The following is a 22742-nucleotide window of genomic DNA, read 5'->3' as shown; positions in this document are numbered from 1 at the left end:
GGGCCTACGCGCCCGCTTGGAGGACGAGGAAGGGCACGGGCGGGGGAGGCGCTGGCAGGCTCTTCCGCTCCCCGTGCGCTGTGTGCTGAGTGGCAGCAAGGATCCGGTGCGGGAAGGGCACACGAAGGTTCTAGTTCAGGGTAATTACAGAGACCCCCGATGGAGTCTGTCTTGGGGGTAAGAGAGGGCTTTTTCTGGCTCTGCTGGGCCTGCAGCCTCGGGGCTGTAGGCCCGTACTTAATTCTTCCGTGGTGAAGAGCAGCATGTGAATCTGGATGGATTTGAAAGACTCTCTCTCCCATCCTTTTGTCTTTTTTTTTTTCCTTCTTTTTTTTCTTCTTTCTCCTGTTCATTCACAGCTGGACGTGTGACCATCCAGACACATTAGAGATGCCTGCAACTGTTCTGGTTTTCTTTTTTTTTTCTTCTTTGTAGTTGTGGGTCATACACCAGATAACTCTGCTGTCTAAGTGATGCAGTGATGCATTTTAGATTTAAGTGCAAGTGCTTTCTGTATGTTTCCTGATCGCTGTCAGGACTTCCAAAAGTGAGACCTTGGTGATACTCCTAATAGTGGAGGTAGATGTTGAAATTCTATTTCTTTTAAGCTGTTAATGACTTAAAAGTATTTCTCTGCCTTTAAAAAAAAAAAAAAGTAGTGCTTTCAGCAAGATATCTCTCCTGAAGTGCTATGATTATTGAAGTATGTTAGTGCTCTTGTATGGACATTTGTGTAATATGTGAAAGAGACAGAACTGGGTGTTGGATTTTATTAAGTTTTCAAGAAAGTACTTCTGGCTTTCAGTGTAGTAATCTTGTTGCTAGCTAACTAAAGCCCTAAATGGTTCTTTGGTATGCTAAATATTCAGTAGGTGCACTTATTTCTTAAAAGCATTATGTTTAATCTTCATCCCGTTTGTAGGCAGATGCAGTCAAAGGTGACCAGAGTTTCCGAGTCTTTGTAGTCTTTTCTGCTGTGTTCATTCTTTCACATACCAGTTGGTTCTCTGGCCTTTGTGTTGGGAGAGTAACACGTTGCAGAAGATATCTGAGCTTATGCAAGGTCATACAAAGTCAGCACAAACCACAAGACTTTTTGAGTTCAGTTCAGGGCATTAACCATAACACAGCTCAGAGACAGTGTTTTATGATCAGCTCTTGGAATTTGTCCTTGTTAACGTGTCAGGTCAGAAGCAAAGAAATGAAATAGTTATGATGTAGCTGTTTTAATAGAGTAGACGTGTTTTTGTGCTGTATATTTATATTCGAGTAGCTTCAGGGTGTTTGTCTTAAGTCAGTGTCTAGGTATGTTAGAATAACTCTCTTGCCCTCTGTACTACATGTTTAGTTCGTTCTCTTTTTCAGGTAACAGTTTTTAGGAAATTAGACTCTACTTCTGAAATAGAAAATCTGGTATCTACTATGGCTTTTTTCCTAATACTGCTACACGACTACAAACTTAGGTACCTCTAAAGAGCTCAAGCCTAATTGATATTGGCTTACTTTTCTTAATTACTGTTTTTGAACACCTAGCTGACAGGTCAGTCTGAATACCATTGTAATAAAACAGATACATAAAGTTCTACTTTTCTGTGGCTTCCACAAATGTCTGTCTCTGTCATTTGAGGAGTATGACTTCTAACAGTAAATTGTTGTGAAGAAGGTAGTGTGAACAAACACTTCTGGTATCTGGGCAGCATGGTAACTACTGCAGTACTGTTGTGCTGCAGGCCAAAGATGCAGTTAGACAGAGCTGCCCCATAATACAGACCCAGAGACTGTTCTGTGATTACACCTGCATAGAAAGTCTTGTTTGTGTTTGTTTATCCAGTCATTCTGGCAAGTTGTAAACAGAGTATTACTGCTGTCTGCAAATCTGCCAGCATAACCAAACTATTCAGAGGTACGTGTAAGTCCCAGACCAGCGTATTTACAGTCTTAAGCAGTATCTCAATTAAAAAAATTCTCATAGGTTATGCATTGTTCTGACTGTTAACTGATTCCTCACTTTAAGTTTAGGCTTAATATGGTGTCTATGATTTGGTATTTGTTATTTTAGAATAAATAAAAAATGACATTTTTATTGTCTTGGTGATTAATTTTGAAGAGTACGGTGAGAAACGTGAATATAAAAAGCGGTGTAAAATCTGGAACATTTTGTGGAAGAAGTTCCCTTATAATAGCGAAGTTATGAGCTGGATAAGCCTACTAGTGTTAACTGGTGCTCTGTAGATGCTGTTGAATGTAATTGTAAATTTTTGTTGATGTTCATAAAGGAACTTATTTCAGAAGCAAAAAGACAGGGCGAAGAAGCTCTGAATAAGAGGTTTTTGCCATCTTTTGATTTTCATTAGTGTTTCTCTGGAGATAGTTCTTACTAAGTTAGTGTAACACTTTAGTGTCTATTCCATTACAGTGGAGTAACACCGCTAGATCTAATAGCAAAAGAATCTAGATTATCCCTTCCTACTCTGGGGAATATTTTCTATATAGCGTATTGTTTTCTATATGCTTATTCAGTATATTAGTTTTACTTCCGCTTATATATTTAAAATGCTAAGCATAGTAGCAGAACTGTGCTGCTACCTTATGCTTAATTTGTACTGTTAATTGCAAACTTAAGTGTTTTCTGGTTGCACGTAATCATACCCTCTGTAGCTTCTTCAAAAATGGAAGAGGGGAACTGATTCTTGTTTTTCAGCTCCAGTAACTTTGCTCTATTGGAATTTGTGAAAATAACTTGCTCTTTTAAGACTGGAGGGTTTTATACAGAGTACTATATGGAACAGTGCAAATGAAATATCCCTTGATTAAATGTGATCTGAAAGATTCTTTAACGAACGTTGTTCATGAGCATTGAATGTGATGATTAATTTAATAAAATTCTGCAATTTCATTAAACGGAAGCTGTATAAATCTGAGATTCTGTATTTGAAAGAAAGTAAAAATCTGTATAAAGAATTGAAAAATATCTGAAAATATATCTGTATAAAGAAAAATCCAACACTGATCTCGTAGATCTGTACGGTCTCTACTTAAATACAGAAGTTGCACTATCGCAGAATATTGAACCAAAGAAGCTTTGTCTCCAGAATACAAGAGAAACACTCTATTTGCCTAATTCCCTGATATAAGAAAACGTTGGATATTGCAACTTTAAGTCATAATTTCTACTAGCAGCTTCTGGGATTAATTTCTATGATTTAAATGTGCTGTGAGCTAAAACTTTACTTTCTTCCCTTGCTTTCTTTTAAAGGAAGAAACTCGATTTGGAAGGCCTAGAATCAAATCTTGTCAGTCCAAAAGGTGTTAATTTAAAACAATGGGATTATTTTTGAGTGTAACACTACAGTTGGATAATATAGCATGGGAATACAGCATGGGAGATTATTTCAGTTTAATACTTTTGAGAAAGTAGCGCTCAGCCAATTTTGTTTCTTTTCTGATCTTTGTTAGTATTTATGATTGACCATATATATGTGATTTTTTTCCAATTAACTAGAATACAGCTGTGCATATGGCTCAGGCAGATTCTTTATGCTGTGTGGTCTTGGTGGGATTATTAGCTGTGGATCAACACATACAGCACTGGTTCCTCTAGACCTGGTTAAATGCAGAATACAGGTTTGTTCTGCATGTTGGTATGTGGTGACATTGACAAAGCATGTTTAGTGTGGTATAATTAATCTACTAATGAATTGGAGGCATAAACTATCCCTTGGACATCATTGTCCAACAGTGCATGGAGTTTATGTAAAAGCATGGTGTGTCTTTATTTTTTGCTGCAGAATACAGTTGTGAATATGGCTCGCTCAAGTTTTATGCTCTCTGTGGCGTTGGTGGGGTCCTAAGTTGTGGCCTGACACACACTGCTGTTGTACCTCTGGATTTAGTGAAATGTCGTATGCAGGTTTGTATTAACTTAAACATTTATTAAACTTTTTCTCTATGTAGCCAGCGTATTAAGAGTTTACAGCAGGGACACAGTCTTTTCTGGATGACAGGAAGTGAGTAAACTTCAATGCTACTTTATCAAGTCTACTGCTGTGAGACTAACAAAATACCACTTTCAAGAGAAGCAGAGGCATTTAGGCTAATCTGGATGAATTATTTTTGACTATGTTTAAGGCACATTTAACTTGACTATATTTGCTAAAAGGCACCCACCACAATGTTACTCTTTGCTGTCTGGTAGGCTGTCTAGCACTATTCGTGTGCTTTTGGAGGAAGGAAATAGTATCTTTGGTGTTTTGAAGATCTACGGTTTTTAGCCTGGAGTGACATGCATGTATAATTTGATCCATTAACATTGTGGATATCAATGCATGGCTTATGGATTGGATAGTTTCTAATGATGGGTAAAACCTGAAATGGTATTTGCAGGGCTGTCAGTGCTTGTGGCTAGTTTCCTTGAAGTGGTTCTTGATTGAACTGAAAGGAGTGTTGTCACATTGCACTTAATTTGTGATAGAGCTTCCGCATTAAAATCATCTAGTGAACAGCCATGGATAAAAACATAATAATGGATTTATTCAGGCAAACCTGTGCCTCAAGAATGAAGCAAATTAAAGCACACTTTGAAATTTCTGGAAATAAAGTAGCTAATGACTTCTCTGTTGCCTAGGCTGATGCTGATTATAAAAGTGGAGATTTTGTAATGATAGAACTCCTGAAATTAGGAGGGAACTACTAATTAGTCAGACCTCCTAGTCACGCTAGGAGTACTGCATGTGGTATTCTTTAAAATTGTGTTCTTCTGGAAGGCCTTTATTTAGTGTTCTTCGCATGAGAGGCTTTTTCGCACACTTGAGAACACTAGACATTCTGGTCTCATACTAGTAATTCTGTAACATCAGGCAAACACAGGGTGCATCAAATGAGGGCAACATGCTGCTTTCTACAAAATTTGCATTACCACCAGGCTAATAGTGTAGGAATTCCCTATTTCTACTAGTAAGGAATAGCTGTAGGCTGAGTATGCGTTTTATTTCTGAAAATGTAGCTTAAGTGCAGTTTTCTATTGTTACGGACTTCAAAATCCAGTATTGGTAACTTGACTACCCGTGCCTAAGGATGAGTTTCCTGGGAAGGAGATTGATGATGGGTAAAGAGGATGTAGCATCTCAAACAGTTCTTAACCTGATTGCAAATCGGGTTAATGGGCGGAAGGCCTGAGAGCTATACAATGCTGCATATACAACTGGGAGCAAGGCCTCATACTTTCCAGGCTTCAATTGCTTGGTAGGTATGTTTGGCTTGGGCTGCCAGTCCTGGACTTCCTACGTAATGAGGGTGGTGATACTTCCCCTTCCTTCTCCAGCACTTAGAGGAAGGTGCAAAAGGAGGGTTCCATGTGGATTCCAGGTGTGACCTTGTAAAACCTGTCAGTATTTTATCTCTTTACAGATCCAGTACAGAGCATGTTACTAATCCTTCCTAGATTGTCCAGGAAGAAACCCGTTGCCTGCCCTCTCATGTCTTTTTTAAGAAGAGGTCACCTTTTACGTAGACGATAATTAAGCATGGTTCTGACATGAATATAGTTTCATTTTACAATGCCCAATTAAATAGTCAATCTTCTGAAGTTCTGAATCTTCTAAAATTGACGTGTTAAGGTGAACTAGTTCTCAAGCAGGTTGTTTGCCAGACTGCAAGACAAAATATCAGTCACTGCAGGTTGGCATGCATGTCCCATAGCTCTTTCTGAAAGCTTTGGTTGACTTCTAATTTGATATCTTCCTTCTTATCCCTCTGAGGAAATGTTGGATGATGTCAAATATGAAAAGTAACAGTGTGATGTGACTTAAAATTTGTCAGAATGACCTGTTTAAGAATTTCTGTTAAATGGTTTCCTTTCACATGAAACAAAATTATTCAAGTTGGTCTTTTTTAAATTTCTGATAAGTTATTAATGAAATCTCACTCAAAGTTTTATGTGCAGGAAATATTTTGTATGTAGCCTTTACTGTGAAGTCGAAGTACAAGTGTAGAAGTTCTTGAGTACTCTTTTATCTGCTTTGCTCCAACTGTCTTAGTCTGACTGTGTGGAGGGATCAGACTAACAGTCAAGAAATAACCTTTTCTGATTAAGAATCAGGTGAATCGTCAGGTTTGGTTTGTGGCGACACTTTGAGTGTACATAGGTGTGATGTGTAGAGTGGATGAGATTGCTGACGGAAGCTGTCAAATTTTTAAAGAATCTGATCTAAACATAATTATACCAGTATACTACTGACAGTGTTAGTATAGTGATTTCAGTAAATCTTTTCAATACAGAAAGTCGTATTGTTGATTTGGAGAATAAAATGTAAAGCAAAATTCAGACAGTTTGGTTCCTGAGTATTGAGGAACATACTGGCTGTTAAAATAAGTTAGGATTTAAGACAAGCAAGTAACCATTACAGTTATATTAGTGTAACCTCGTGGTGAGTACATCATCTGTCCAGGGAACCTTTAGGAAGCCAGCTGTATGAGGAATTTAAGAATTCTATATTTCAGATCATGGTGTGAGAAGGGAAGTAGTAAGCTATATCAAGCGATTAACTACTTGTTCTGTTTAGGTTGATCCACAAAAATACAAGAGCATCTTCAATGGATTTTCAGTGACGGTCAAAGAGGATGGCGTTCGTGGCTTGGCTAAGGGATGGGCTCCAACCTTTATTGGATATTCCATGCAGGGGCTTTGTAAATTTGGTTTCTATGAAGTTTTCAAAATCCTATATGGCAACATGCTGGGAGAGGTAAGCCTTAAGTGGTTTATATGAGGCTATATATCTGTAACATAATAACATTAGTAGCACAGAGTAATCACAAAAGCGTGATTCATTAATAAAAACGTGTGTTTAAATTCATTTCAGGAAAATGCATATTTGTGGCGTACTTCGCTGTATTTAGCTGCATCTGCCAGTGCAGAGTTTTTTGCTGACATTGCTCTGGCTCCAATGGAAGCTGCTAAAGTTCGTATTCAGACACAGCCTGGATATGCTAACACTCTGCGGCAGGCTGTGCCTAAAATGTTTGGAGAAGAAGGCATTTGGGCGTAAGTATCTCTTGATTTTAATTGTTATTTTTATTCAGGTTCTTAATGTTGAATATTTTCTCCTAATGAAAGACTGTTGCTAAAACTAATTGTGGCTTTAGCTTATAATACTTTTTGGTCTTTGTATTTCAAGCTAACAACTTAACATACTTCAGGGAATCTGCTGAACTGGCTGTTAATCACACATGCTCCTTAGATCCATCTTTGTGAGTATCTTTGTGCTGAGTTCTGCTGGATAACTTCAGTTTCTAGCAGTTCCAGTCAGAGATATTCAGCAACTTCGTGGTTGTACAGTCAAAGATGCTTGAGTCATTGGCATGTAAGAGTAATATAACTGCATGTTAGCTTTCTGTTCTGATAGAAGTGGCTGTAAATATACAAGTCATTTATCGCTATCGGGACTTGGCTGGTATGCAGACATGAGCCTTACTGCACTTGTAGCATCAGTACAGCATTACTGCAGTGTACTGTAATCTGAAAAGGGACTACAAAAACAGCTGCACAGCGTAGGGATCAACACAAATTCTAATTTGTGTTGCTGTTTTAAGTTAGTACTCGGAAACTAATAGAAGTTAAATTTCTGTTCTGTAGGTATTGAGACACTTAAGCCTTACAGTGTCAGTATTTAGAAGTGGTATTCCGATAGCAACAATAAGCTAACTGTTTTTTTTTTCAAATTAGAAATGGCCCTTAAATACTGGAGAAAATGAAACTGAGTTTGTCTCTTCTCTGATTAAGTTTCTATAAAGGTGTTGCTCCACTATGGATGAGACAGATTCCATACACAATGATGAAATTTGCCTGCTTTGAACGTACTGTTGAAGCTCTCTACAAGTACGTCGTTCCCAAGCCACGAAGTGAATGCACAAAAGGAGAACAGCTGGTAGTCACATTTATTGCAGGCTATATTGGTAAGGAATCTTTAAGTCCTACACTTCATTAATGGACTACTGCAACTCTAGAAGCCTATCCCTTTTCAGAATATCAAATTGATGTAAATAGAATGGGAGAATTTACTTTAAAATGTGCAGGGGAAAAAAGTATATTCAATCTGTAAGTGGAAAATGGGTCTTCAGTAGGACGATACTCTTAATTGTTCCTGTGTATTACCAATGTTAATGTCCAAGTTTAGAAACTGCAGCTGATTTAAGTGAAAAAACTTGCATCTTTGCTAGGCTGGGGGAGGTTGAAGAAGGGGAAGAGAAATCTGAATGGAAGGGGGATTTTCAATATCCAAAGATTCAGAAGGAGTTTTGTTTTAGCAGAAGAGGTTCTGCAAGAGCAGAACCGAGGTGTTGTCTAATATTCATGTCACATTATAAGTATGTAGCTGCTGTCCTTTTAGGATACTTTAGGAGGCTTGATATAACTTCTGTGCAATTTATTAGAAGGTGTGGTTTCAGTTGGTTGTACTTAATGTACACAGTAATGGTACAGCTAAAACACACACGTAATTTGGCAGAACTAATGTCAAATTATTCTTTCAGCTGGTGTGTTCTGTGCAATTGTTTCCCATCCTGCTGACTCCGTGGTGTCTGTGTTGAACAAAGAAAAGGGCAGTTCTGCTTCACAGGTTCTTATGAGGCTTGGATTCAAAGGTACGTTCTTACTTTCATGTATTTTGGATCAAGTGTTTGTGGTGTTTTGGGGAGGATTTCTTTTTTTTTCTGGCTTCTTGCGCTACTCATGCTTTATGTTTTGCTCTATAGGTGTATGGAAAGGTCTGTTTGCTCGTATCATTATGATTGGTACCCTGACTGCACTGCAGTGGTTCATCTACGATTCTGTGAAGGTTTATTTCAGACTTCCTCGTCCGCCTCCACCTGAAATGCCAGAATCTCTGAAGAAGAAGCTTGGTCTAACTGAATAGACAACTCATGGACTGACTATGCTGGCTGTCCCAGTGATGAGTTTCATGAAACTTTTATATATTTGACTATGTAGAAAACAAACTCTATATGATGTCATTATTGGCTGTGCCCTCAGCCCGCATGAGGGTTTCAATTCTACCACTGTCGTTGCCTGAAATAAATGAGAAACAGTGCTTAGTGTCTGTTTACTACTGCATATGTAAGCTTCATTTCATAGCAGCAAATATCTCAAATACTCCCCACCCTGCCAATAATTAAAAAATTAACCTATCCTACACTTTAGGAACTAGAAAATTGTGAAACAATTGTAACAAAACCAGACTTTCACTGTTTCCAGAGAAGTGCCAAGAACCTATCCTTGCAGAACTGCAGAAACTAACTGCAGTTCTATGCACTTTGAGTCCACTGTTTTATTTGCCTACAATAAGCTGTTACTGTAGAATAGCTGAACTCCTGAATGGCTGAGGTGAGACTGCAGTCTGATAGGGCATCCTGCTCCTAATATCGGTGTTCTCCATAGAGATGAAAGGAACCTTATATACGTAATAGAGCCATTTCTGCTTTGGGTGGTCATCCCAACATAACTAACTTACGCTTATGTGACTAATTTCTGCTTCTGTTGGCTTTGAACCGCACCAAAGAATTCAGTCCTTTTGGTTGTACTGTGGAATTAAAGAGTAGCTGCTACTTTTAACAAAAGAAAAGCTGATGTTAATAAGGATTCTCAAAAGATATCCGACCACTAAAAGCTTACTACAGCTTTATAGTAAAATAAAAATGGCTTGCCTCTTGCTGTAGAGTTTGACAAACTTGCTAGCTTTTCCCTAGTTTGTTTTTGTTTTTTGTTTTCTGAATTAGTTTAACTGTAATGCTGAGTTTTGGTTGAACCATGCACTTCTGCAGTGCAAGAAGCCATACTTTTTTTTTTTTGGACCTTGATGTGAAGAGAAAAATCTAGTCTCCTAGGCATACAAAAGGAGACACACACAATGTTTTTGTTAAGGCAAAGAATTTGTTTTTTTCAGTCTTTTACAGAAAGATAAGCATGCTGCCTTCAGTGTTTTGCCTGTTCAAGAAACCCACAGTTGATAATCGCATTGAGAAAAATCCAGAAAATGCCTAATAGGATATAAAGGCTTCACCGTATCCACTACTACTTTGTTAAGAGCTGGAGCATAAGTGTCTGTGCAAAACTGTTTGGATGTGCTGCCTTTCAGCATGTGAGCTGATGATACTGGACTTGGCTTGGCATTCACGTATGTTGTGCTGCTCCTTCCTCCTTACTTGCGTCCTTTAGAGTCAAAAGGACAATTAAAGCAGGTGCCATTGGAGTAGCATAAATATACTGACCGCTGCATCTTGCTGGAGTCTGATGTTCCTGCTAGCAATTTACATAGCGCTGAGCTTCTCACCCCCTGGGAAAACCCTCTGCATTCCGAGATTTTGGATGGTTATGCTAAACAAGCTGAGCCTTATTTTGAGTTGCCACCTTTCCAAAATGTGGAGTAAGATTTAAAACTGTTCTATTTCCCTGTCACCGTGACACTAAACACATTCTTAGAGCGGTTGGTATCTAACTGCCTTATACAGCAAAGTCAAATTCAGTAAGTGTAAATAAAGCATTTGTACAAGTACTTTGGTGTTGAATTAAATATATTTCATGATATAAGTATGTACGTCTTGTTGCCCCATCGTGAGTGGGAAGCTTTGAAATTATTTAACGAATCATTAAATGCTCCTAAGAGCTTCCTCGGAGAGGAGCATTAACTATGACTTGATCTTGTATCAAGACCACTGATGTTAAATCAGCTATTAAAGTTAACTTCTGTATGTGGTTCAACTTGTTAGAAAAAGTAGTGTCACTTTTGTGTACTGAATATCATAGTTTCTTTAAAGGTGCACTTTAACTCAGTAGACTTTGCTGGAAGACATCTCGAGTTCCTTCTAATCCTGGGAAAGTGAAGCACTTTTGCCAACTTTTAAGGCTGGCAGAAGAGTGAGGCAAACTTGGCGCGTGCAGTGAGGTAGCCCGATTGTCAAGTAATCCAATGATAAGCTAAATTTCTCAAGGCTGTTTCTTGTCATTCTACGTGTGGAGCAAAATCACGCAATTTTTCTCTAGAATTGGGTCACCTTTGTGCAGCAGTTTTAAATGTGTGCAGTAAGTAATAAGAGAATCTTAAATCTATTTTCTTACTGCTCAAGGGTAGACCTGAAACTGTCTTAAAGATGCTCAGATAACTTTATCGAGGTAAATCTGAGATAAGACTACGAGGGGCAGCTAGCTGTTCTGTTCTTTTGTAACTGAGAAAGGGAAAATACACTTAGTGCTACTTCCAGTGTTGTGTTTCAGTGGAAAACCCGAGAGGGGGAGAGAATTGCCTTGCAGCTGCTGACTGCACTGATGTTCAGGCATAGGCTTGTTCGGACGCTTGAGATGAAGGGGTTTGACATATAAAATGCTATTGCTTAAAGGGTCTCTCACTGGTATTTTAAATAAGCTCCAGTGGGAAAACTGTAGTAGTATAATGCGCTTAATAGGTCAACTTTGTCATCGATAACCATGCTTTGCAGCATAACGCGTGGTATGTTTTCTGAAAGTTGAGAACACAGGTCAGGGGAGCCGCGGTGCTTCAGACGGGCTTGTGCTTTCGTTGCCAGGAAAGTCCTGTATCGAAAAGGAGCACTCCATTTTGAACCAAGTATAACTTAGCTCCAGAGCAGTCACTAAACCCAGAAGTGCTTTGTAAAATACGGGTTATGTATATGCTGCTTGTGTATATTGTTTTATGAAGGGGAACACATTCTTTCTTGCTATTACTGGAGCTGAGATCAGCTTTCTGGTTTAAAACGTACTGTCCATCTAAATTTGGAATAACAGCTCCGTTCACACCCTGTGTTTATATCAGATTGTACTGCAGGTCAAATGTGCTGATGTTGCCGATACTTGCTGAAATGCTTGCTACATACCATTTTTAAATGGGCTGTAATGATACAAATAGATGTAATTCATTTGCATTTCTACATAGAAATGATGTAGTTCACAGTGAAAACAATAAACATCCTGCTTTTTTTATAGCAAATATGAGTACCTTGGATAGCTGAGCTTAGTAGGTACATGGCCTTGTTACAGGATGTGATTTTTGTAACTCGAGTGATGTGGGAGAAGGATGTCGCTATCAGAAACTTCTTGGCTGCGCTGACGTTCTGCTGTCTCAAAGTAGATTTTAGTGTGTTGGGATTACTTTGCTCGTGTCATTTTTCAGCGTTGATCACTTAATGCTGTTGCTGTTTTGTTTGGGTTTGGTTTTTTTTTTCCTTGTGAGTTGTTGGCAAGAATACAATTGGCCAGTTCTATGCCTGCATACTAAGTTAAAAGCAAAGATGTCCTGAGTATCACTACAGGTTGGGCTGCATGGGATGATACGTTTTAAGTAGCATAGCTGTAATTTTCATTATTACCTGAATCTCTCAATCACTTAATAAAATTGTAGAGAGTATCGTTGAGTGCCCCTAGAAAATGGACTAAGTAAGGGGTTGTAGTTTTACTGGGCTGATACTCTCCCCTCCGCTGAGAGTACTAAACCAAGGAGGCGAGGTTAGTAGTCTGCTTTAAATTTATGAAAAATACCTCACACTCTGCCTCATCTTTTCCACTGTAGAAAGAGCTTTGCCTCTGTCCTTAGACCACTGTAATTACAAAGCAACTCTCAAACTCTCATTTAATTTTTTAGTATAGCGGAGGTGTGTGCTTGAAAGGCAAATGAAGATTTGTAATACCTGTGCAAGAGATTATGGGGGAATTACTGATCACTCGCCTTATTTCTGAGGACAATACAGTGGGTGTGTAAACTTTAGATCCAGAATTTTTTTTTTTCTAAGTAAACTTTCTCTGTGACTTAAACTTTTTCTCTCTTGCTTGTATCAACAAAGTTTCTGAAAGGATCATAATGCTTTGGACCTGCACTTCCTGGGAAGGAAGGGTGGGTGGTCTGCATGCGTCTCTAGATAAATCAATGGTTCGGTAACGTTTCTGCATACTTTACTTCCCATGGAGACCATGAACAGGACTGTATACTGAGCTTTTCACTGGTAGATGTGTTCTAAGATTTGGAGGTTGTTGATTTGGGGGTTGAAAGTGAAATCAACAGTTGTTTATCCTGTCTTATTTTCTGGTTACTGTTCCAAAGAGAGAACATGCTCTTTTCATCCAGAAAGAACTCGTTGCTGTGTCAAGACTTCTCTGATGAACTGTGCAGCTGGAGCCTATTTTCCACTTCTCTTCACTTGTGTAGATAGTGCTCTACTGGTTTTCCAGTTCTGCCCCTCCAGATTTTTACTGGCTACTGACCACAAATGATTCGTTCATAAAGCTGAAAACAAAATAAATAAAATTACTATAGCTCATGACACAGTTAATGCACCGGTAACTGTTAACCGCATCATATGGGCCGTAGTGAAAGGCGCATAAGATAGATTTCTCACACAGCTGTATCAATGTTATTTTGGTAGCCATGTCTATTGTGCCAAGTGCTCTCCTTGACGGCACTAACATGAGCTTGCACACAAAAAAAAACAACCCAGGATTGGTGGATTCAGTGAATATCTGGCTTTAATATACAAATGAGGTATATTTATTACATAAATCCCAAACTCTTGTGGCATAGGTATGTGCGTGTATATATATTTTTTCAGATATGATACACAACGCATGCTTTAGCATGGCTGATCATTCCGGATGTTCTTTAATTTTTCTGTCTCCTTCAAATGCCGTTTGGTTATTTTCAGGGGCTTGCTTAAGAATTGTGTGAAAGAGCCAAAGGGACACCGGTTGGTAAATAGTATCTGTGGATGCTTTCTAGGAAAACTTGTCTTTTGACAGGTTTATCCTTGCAGTCTGTCAGGCGGACTGGGAAGGGGTAAAAGAAAATTGGGAGGTAGGAATGGACCTCTACCAAAAAGAGGAAAACTTGATGAAAACAGAGTGTTTGAGGTTGACTGAGGGCAACGAAGCAAGCAAGGTACGGAAGGCCAGCAACATGAAGCGGGCCAAAAGATACAGAATGCTGAGTGAGGATGAGAATAGTGAGAGAGGGGAATGGTTGTATCTTCCATACAGTCAAGAGTCTAGTAGCTGCAAGATGTTCAGGCATGACCAACTAAACAATTGAGAAGTTACAATGGCCTTAGTGTATGCTTATACGTCGTGATATAATTTCATTTATAGGAATTTTCTTAATTGCTGTACCTCTCCTAATTGGTTTTTATAATCATTTTTATTCCTATTTAATGCACTTTTCCCCCTATCCTCTGCTAAACCCACTCCCATTATCTTGTTACTTCAGTCTACTACATTTTCAAATGTCTCAGAACTCTTAAACTCTTGCTAACCACAGAATAACCACAGAAATACTGCCAGTGGCTCCTATCAGTCTAACCTTTTGGGACCCAAGTAGCTTCTCTTTGCTAATTCTGCTGCTCACTATAGTATTTTGTGGGCTAAGAAACAATGAATGAATAAACGCTGTTAGGATTCCTGAACAGATACCGTGACACTGGGAGAAAGCCATCAGTAGGGTTAGTCGGTCTTTCTACACTGTCCCCGTATAGAGTTCTGTGTTTTAAAGACATAACAGTGCTGCACAGTAATTATAATTTAAAATTATAAAGCCTCACAGAAAACCTTATACAAATTATTCCATCTAAATGCGTGACAAACTTTTTGCGAGGCATCAGCAATACTTCTGGGCATTGCTTGCTTCACTGCATTTACCTCTTTAAATACTGATTATTTAAGAAAAAAAAAGTGCAAAAGTTTACAAAAATCATAGAGTGACTATATTGGGACAAATATTAAGTTGCTACTGCAGTCTGACTAACTCTATCTGGAAACCACAATTTTGTTCCTTCCTTTGGAGCAGGAAAAGGAAAGCTGAAGATCTGTCAGTCTTGGGTCCTGCTTCCTTCATGAAAGCAAACTCTAAAGGTAAGAACATTTTATGCTTTAACACTGTTTTATTGTAGAAAACAAGCAATTTATTAAATATAGCATCTGTCATCCTCCAGAAAGACAAATACATGCACAGAGACATGGGTTTTGCTCACATATAGCTTGTCCCTTGAATTCAGTATGACTTTTTTTCTGTCCTTTTCAAAGGAAGAGGACAAATCTCTAGTTAAGTTTCGGTGTGCTTCTCAATGAAGCCTTTAAATATTGTCTTTCTTCTTAGTACTACACATGATGGGGTTAACGCTCCTCAAACTAGTATTCTTTAGGCAGTGACATTTCACAGTGATCAGTTCATGTCTGAAATCTTGGTTATTTCATCTTTCATATCTTTGATCTCAGTTTGAGCTCTTGTTAGATTGGCCAATTTCTCATTCAGTAAAGCAATTTCCTTCTCCCGTCGTAATACATCCTCCACTAATCGTCCTATTCTCAGTGTTAGGTCATTTATTAATGGCTCCAAGATGGCAAAATCCTTTTTAAGTTTGTACATCTTGGGTTTTAAATCATTTGCAAATGTAACCGTCTTCAGAACTTTTGCTCTGTCACCTTCGAGATTCAAAAGTCTGTCCGAATGCTTGTTAAAATCACTCCTTAACTCAGATAACGCTGTCTTAATTCGCTCGATTTTTCTTGCGTTACTGGATGCCAAGCTCTGTAGTTTTGTACTTCGGTCGATGCTACTGGTAAGCAGGTCACCTATATTTTTTACCGTCGTCTTTTCACCTTTTTCTACTTTATCTTCTAGTGTTTGCAAAGAATCTGTCAATGCAGTCATATCTGAGACGAGGCCTGAAATGCGCCTTATGTCAGTTTTCACTGTCACGATCGTCAAAGTTACGTTTTTTGCTACAGAAGCTGTATTCTGTTCAACACTTGAAACTGCATGAAAAAGAGTCGTTAAATTCTTCTGCAGTTCTTCTTGTTTTTTAATTATGCTGCTAGACCATGTTTTCATTGTATAAATATCTTCCTGCACATGTTTAATGTGAGAAATCATTTGAAGGTCTTCCATCTGTTCCATTAAGTTCCAAGTCTTTTCACACTAGAGGGATACAAATAAAAATATTTGACAAGATTTCTAGTTTAACACCTCACATCAAAATTAAAGCTATATTCTAATGAAATACCTTACTATTCTGATACTGAAGTTGAGCGCATACCCTGTCTTTAGGAAATAAACTTCTGTTGCAACAGAACCAAAAATTTCAGTTTTTTCCTTTCAGCATACATAACAAATTCAAATGTTACTACTTTTTCTATTGTAACAAAAATTACAGGAAGGTGCTATATGACTTTCCAGCATGACCTCTGAAAACACAAGTCATCAAATGCAATCTTCTGATTTACAGAAATGTTTGTATTAAGCCTCTAACCTGCGTGATCCAGAAAGACACATGTAGAAAGATACTCAGAAACATTTTAGAAAGATGCCTACTTTAAAATTCTCTTATCCAAAAATCATGGACCATAATTAACTGATGCATTTTTATTTCGGTAATCATATATTTTGAACATGGTGTTCACAGAAGAAAAAGCCAAAGGAATTAGGCATGGTTTAAATAGCCACCAAAATACTTCACAGGAAAAACATTACTTAAACAGCCTGCCTCCATAAAAGCTACGTTAATGAGGGAACACTCATGCTACTGTTGGATTTCTGGCTGAATTTGCTAGTTTGCTTTTTTTTGTTTTTTTTTTAATGATTGGTTCTTGGTTTTCAAATTTGAGAGGAAGAAAGGAAAATACCTAAGTAATACTATCCTGTTCAGTCCCCAATAAGTCAGTGTAGAACTTGGAGAGGGAAAAAACCACCAAACGGGCAAACTGAAACACATTCTAAGAGCCTATAGTTTCATACTAATCCTTTTCTTGATGCTAGTAGTAAAAATATCACCAAAGAAACAAATATTTTTAGCTTTTTGATAGTGTTGGTCATTCCTCACTAGCACTGTTCGCTTAAAAACAAAATACCAAAATTTAGGTCATGGAGAGTTGTGCTGGTTTCCTAGGTAATGCCCTTTAAGGATGAGGATTTCCTGTTCAATCTCGTGTACATTCAGCTTTCAATAGGGTTGAGGTTGATGAAAGACATTAAATTGGGGAGCATACCACTGGTAATTTAGCCACCCTTCCCCAGAAACATATGAAGTTAGAAACACACTGGAACACGCTTGTGAAAAGTATTTAAAAAACATTTCCGTATAGAATAGTATTTCTTAATGGAACACTAAAGTATTTATTCCCTTTCTGGAAGAGCAATTTATTTTGAACTAGATCATGCATCAGGACAGGGCAATGCACTATAATATATTTTTATTGAATATGACTGCAAACAGATACAAATCTATACATAAGTAATAAATATATGAAAGACTTCATAACATTGAGAAATGCTGGTTAAATAGTCTCTTGAATGGGCAGCATTAACTGTTTAGTGAAGATTTCAGTAGAGTTCTAGATAAATGAATGTACAAAACCAGAATAATTTAACTTAAGCCTGATTAAGTCATAAGTGTGGTGGGTTCATACTGCCTACTAAGCAATCTCCTTTCCTGAGTTCAGAAATCAGGAATGGGAAATTATCAAGACATAAGTCTGTAGCCACAAATTTATGGTGGTCCCGAGACCCAGATTTCGATGAGCAGCCACCAGGCCTATTAGGTAGTACTACATCCTGTGTAAGTAGATCTATTAGGTCTATGGATAAATTAGATATTCCCTGGCCCCAAGTAAGTATCTCCATGGCTTTAATTAATTGCTTTTGCGGCTCTTGGTTCACCAAATTTTAGAAAATGATGTCAGTGACACTGTTAAGTTTTTTTCACTTTGAAATGCAAAGCAATACCAGACATGTCATGTAATGCCTAACAGAGAACATTCAAGAAGAATGTTAAACAGAAGAAAAGGTTAAAACTTGTTTCTGTCAGCACCATAACAAACAAACGAAAAAACCCACCAAAAAAACCCCAAACTAATACAGTGACTGATCACACCAAACTTGCAAATTAAATGATGGAAGAATCTAACAGGAATGTGTGTTAAGAAGAATGTCAGTCTATAAGTAGTCCAATGACGTCAATGGCACAACAAAACCATGCCAGTGATTTTAGAAAGTTTGAAAAGGCTGGAAATGAGGTCTAAGGAGGCTATTTGCATGGGATCAGAGAAATAAAAGATAACACCAGCTGCTATGAAACCCCTGCATATAAATACCAGTAGAAGGGAAGGTTCTCAGTAAGCGGTGCTTTACTAGTGTTTTCTGTAATGCTGTTGTATATAAGCTTCAGCTGTTAAAAATGTACTTTGGCTTTCCTGCACATAATAAAATACATAGATCCCACTAACAACTCTGACATTAAGAAGTCTGTACTGTAAGCACAAAAACATTGTGGTATATAATACGTTAAAAGTGAGGTACATGTATATCTGCCTAGAAGTATGAACTTAATTGTTCATTGTGTTACAAGTCCATAGAATATAGTACAAAAAGTGAAAATATAAAAAACAAAGTAGTGAGAACTAAATATAAATTTTAATCTGTCATCTCCGGTTTTGATTTTTTTTCTTAAATCTAAATGCTTTGCTTCAAATTCCATTTTAATAAAAATGATCTTTTAATAAATAAGCTGAAAATAATCCTAAATTTATTTAAGAAATTACTCCTTGCCTCCTCCAACACAGTATTTCTTGCTCTCTGTCCTCTTTATTACAAGTTTGCCTTTCAGGCTGATCCAATGCCTATTTAAATTGGTGACAGTATTTCAGCTACCCTTAACATATGTTGAGGTCACATTATTTTATTAAAAATTAAAGTGCTCTTTCATCAATGAAAACCCCAAGTCCAAATTCACTTATCCCCATTCTGGTCATTTTCTAAATTATAGCTTTCTAATGTTATTTCTTTTACTTTCGAAGATACTTCTATGTCATGCACTACTTCTTCTAAAACCACTACTTCATTTTGCACTTTCAATATGCTGTCATTGTACTGTATGCCTTCAAGAACCTTTTGCATTGCCACTGTATCAGAAACAGTTTTCAACATATCATTCTCCACAGTATGTAGCTGTGTTGTCAAGTCCTCTATCTTTTTCTCCATACTTAGCAATTCACTTGATAATCTAAGAATAGAGTGAATAGCATTTTCAATTGTTGGCAAATGGGTCTTGCACTCCTCAATTTTAGGTTCATAGTTCGCAAGTTTCTGATTCAGGTCCGTGTCCTTGGCTATCAAACTATTCTGTTCTTCTTCTAGCTTTTCAACTGCCTTTGCATTTAAGTCCAACTTTTGTTCAGCTCTAGAGAATTCATCATCTTCTTGCCTTTTTAGTGTTTTAATATTTCTGGCTGTACTGTCTTCCGAATCTCTTACTTTTTCTGAAAGGGATTTAATTCTTTGGTCAACTTCGTTAATTTGGGAAGTAACTTCTGTATGTATGAACTTCGCTTCATATTTTAAACCACTAGTGTTTGTGTTCATTTCATCCAAGCTTCTTCTCCAGGAATTTGTAACATTTTGGAACTTCTCATTAATGCTCTGCATCTTTACAGAGAGAGTCTGTTCATTGTTCTGAATATCATTTATGATGTTATGAAGAGAAGATATTTCCTGCTCAAACTCAGTCATCACAGAGGTGGATGAGGCAGCTTCTTGTAGGATACTTTCAGAAGACTCAAGCTGCATTTATAACACAAAACAATGTCCATGTCTACTTAACAAAAGAAAGAATAGAAAACCACTTGCATTTATTTAACAGAGAATAAAGTCCCTTAGAAGCCACTTTACTTGTTACAAAGCTCCTAAATGATTTGTTTTCATATTTCATCTTTAAAATATTGTTGATTAAGCTAGCATGAAAAAGTCACAGAAAAGGGTATGTTTGTTGTTGGGTTTCTATAGAATACATGCAATTTTCTTTGTTGTCAATTCCTTATTTTCCATGGTGGTTTTGGGTTTTTTTTTGTAAAATATATCACACTACCTGAATGCCATGCAATATTTTGCAATCTGAAACGTAGTATATAAATATCCAAACTACATCACATACAAATGACATCACTATGAGATCAGTGCTAAAACAACATCACTGGCATAAGCCATGCTGTACTCCCATCATCATCTGTAAGATACAAGGGATAATTCGGCAGCCAGCCCAAGTTTTCTACTTGATAATGTCACACATAGATAAGAAAATAAAATAGCAATGAAAAATTATTCCTATCACTTCATTATATCGTTCATATTATTAGAACAGATCTACTACATAAAAATGCCTACAAATTTTCTTCAAATCAATGTATATTAGACTTAACAGAACAATACTGGTAGAATGAAGTATGTGCATAATTGTAAGTTTTTAAAAATAGTTTAGTGTCTAAAAAATAGTACTGAGATACAACCACTATATTCACATACTCGAACAATGGTATGGATTGACACATATAGTCACATGAAATATTCTCCAAAGGCCTACTCACAGGGAAGTAGAATACATTATCAAAATTTATTTTAAAACAGTCAGTTAAATTTAACTAAATGACAACAAAGTAAAACAATGGCACATGTTCACCAGAGATTATCCAATTAAGATGTTAATGATTACCTTTTCAGAAATTAAGTTAACTTTATTTTCCATGTCCAGGAATTTTTCAGCTTCTTGCTGTAAGAAATTGTACTTTTTTTCCATATCAGCAAATTGACCTGACTGCTGAAATAGGAACCTACAAATTGCAAGTAAATAAATAGTAAACATAATGAGATAATTAGCATGTATTAAGTGTTCTGGGACCTGATTCACAGCAATCTGTTACTGCAGGGATTTGTGTTCACAGAATTTGCTAGATCAATACATGAGAGAAAAAAAAATTAGGATTTAATGAAGTTGCTCTGTCTTCATACTGGAGTTATCTTCTAACAGAGCTGGAAAAATAAGGAAACATCCACAGATGTGCTTTGTTTTTACACTGTATGCCATTCAAACAGGAAAAATGTCCGATAAGACTGCTGACATAGGGAAGCCATTATATGCTCGCAATGCATTGCCTTACAATATACTTTTATGGATAAAGTATTATTTAACCAGTGGAAATAAAACACAAAAAAAATTTGTACTTTCTTGCAAAGCATCACAAAATCATGCGTAGAAGCCTTTGGATTTAGAAAGGCTGGTTAACTCTAATGTTGTTTAATTGTAACCATTCAAGAACATACGGTGCATTGTGGCAAAGCTTGTATAGCTACTGTTGTGATGATGCTAGCTTTGTGAACAAAGAGTGGAGATGTCAATCCTGTACTTTATATACATTCTAGATTCATTTACTGTGAACTTGGGAGCTTTCTGAACTGTAAGCACTTCATACAGTTGAAAAGGAAAGGAGACAACCGAGCAAGAACCCTAAATTTTGCTGGATGTTTATTAATCCCAAAACAATGTTTATTGTAGATTATGCAAGGGTCCCCCAGTAGTAAGAACAATTTTATCTAGAACAACAGAGTTTATTTAAAATACTTGTGCTTTCATAAATTGATATTTATTAGTATATTGCATAGCAATTAGAAGTTTCAAAAGATCTACAATAGTCTATACAGATTAAGTCAGGCAATAAAAGCTAAAATGCTAGCTATAGATAGATACATGCAAATCAGAGATAAACAGATATACATAAAACAGTAAGTGGAAGCATCACTAATTGTTTTATTCTACTATGTCGTTCTGTTTCTCAAAGATTTAGATAATGAAATCTGGGTGATGTTAAAATAAGAACAAATTTTACCTCGATTTTCAGATTGATGTCTAGAGTGTAATAATCTGGACTAATTTCTTGCACTAGAGTTCTGAGAATTTCATCATATCATTTCTGCAAGAAGCTCAGTTTCTGATAGAACTAAGGTACTGATGCTGCTAAGGTATTCTAAAACATCTTTTACAAAGATATTTGACCTTTACTTGAAGACTCCACATAATGAACAATTTACCACACTGCTGAGCAAATTATTTACAGAAAACTCCACTTCTGCTGTTGATTTATTTATTACCTGCCAAATGAGCCTTGTTGCACTTATTGTCAGACTAAGCTGTTCTTCACAGTTAGATGTAGTCTCCAAAGCAGATATTTACAATTCATGAGCAAGGCACCTTTTAAAGCTTCAACATGATAGAAAAGATCGAGCTTCTATAGTCCCTCACGGTATGCCAATGTTTCCACGCTTGTGAGAACTGCTATTCTGTTCTTGATCCTTCTAGCTTTAACAAGTTTCTACAGTCACTTAACCCAAACACTATATTCAAGTGTAACTAATCATATTGCCCATGACTGAATACAGTATAGACTACAAAAAGAAAATATTAAAATCCACTTTAGCGGCTTACCTACCAGGTCAGCACCAGGCAAACAGCAAGGGAAATTATGCTCAAGCTTGTCCGTGAGTCCATCCAAAAGGAACTCCCATTATTGCTGGTCCCGGGACTTGGCAGCTTCCCACAATTAATGTGCTTCTCAACCTTTTGTGAGCCTTCACTGGTCTTGGATGAAGAAATACCTTTTTTCCTCTGCTTAACTTCAGACATTTTGTGTTTTTAATAAGCAGAAGCAAAGGAGTGAGCTGGGGGGGGGGGGGGGAGACAACAACAACAACAAAAACACAAACAAAAAAGGACTAGTTACTTCTAAGCATCCCCAAATATAACCTTTTGCCCTTTCGTTACAGAAATACACCCCAAAAAATGTTTCCTTCAGTGTTTAATATGTTTTCTAGTTATGTAAACTTTTGTGAAGTCTCATAATACTTTCATAAGACTTTGTGAAAATTTACTATAGAGCA

The 22742-nt window shown here is 37.2% G+C and overlaps 2 protein-coding genes across 3 annotated transcripts in view; one reads left to right on the top strand and one right to left on the bottom strand.

Moving 5' to 3' along the window:
- SLC25A3 (solute carrier family 25 (mitochondrial carrier; phosphate carrier), member 3) overlaps nucleotides 1-10543 on the top strand; it is an 11792-nt gene extending 1249 nt beyond the window's left edge. Inside the window, exons 2-7 of the mRNA XM_009321345.1 lie at nucleotides 3503-3624; nucleotides 6561-6740; nucleotides 6858-7039; nucleotides 7778-7950; nucleotides 8527-8637; nucleotides 8749-10543. Coding sequence (XP_009319620.1) covers nucleotides 3503-3624; nucleotides 6561-6740; nucleotides 6858-7039; nucleotides 7778-7950; nucleotides 8527-8637; nucleotides 8749-8909 — 929 coding nt within the window. The 3' untranslated portion in view covers nucleotides 8910-10543. The remainder of the gene's footprint in view (nucleotides 1-3502; nucleotides 3625-6560; nucleotides 6741-6857; nucleotides 7040-7777; nucleotides 7951-8526; nucleotides 8638-8748) is intronic.
- A 4237-nt stretch (nucleotides 10544-14780) lies between these two features.
- On the bottom strand, nucleotides 14781-22505 carry IKBIP (IKBKB interacting protein). Of its 2 annotated transcripts, none has more exons than XM_009321303.1 (3): nucleotides 22295-22505; nucleotides 20524-20641; nucleotides 14781-15962 (listed from the first exon to the last, which is right to left on the bottom strand). In XM_009321303.1, the coding sequence occupies exons 1-3, from the start codon at nucleotides 22486-22488 to the stop codon at nucleotides 15207-15209; spliced, it is 1068 nt and encodes a 355-aa protein (XP_009319578.1). In that variant the 5' UTR covers nucleotides 22489-22505; the 3' UTR covers nucleotides 14781-15206. The 2 variants fall into 2 exon arrangements, with proteins under 2 accessions (XP_009319578.1, XP_009319579.1); XM_009321304.1 differs by lacking the exon at nucleotides 14781-15962 and adding an exon at nucleotides 18556-19598.
- Nucleotides 22506-22742: the final 237 nt, after the last annotated feature.

Source organism: Pygoscelis adeliae, unplaced genomic scaffold, assembly GCF_000699105.1.
Source record: "Pygoscelis adeliae isolate BGI_AS28 unplaced genomic scaffold, ASM69910v1 Scaffold232, whole genome shotgun sequence".
In the NCBI taxonomy this organism is placed as follows: domain Eukaryota; kingdom Metazoa; phylum Chordata; class Aves; order Sphenisciformes; family Spheniscidae; genus Pygoscelis; species Pygoscelis adeliae.
The sequence above is the reverse complement of the archived record's forward strand: the minus strand, read 5'-3'. Positions and strand labels throughout refer to the sequence as shown.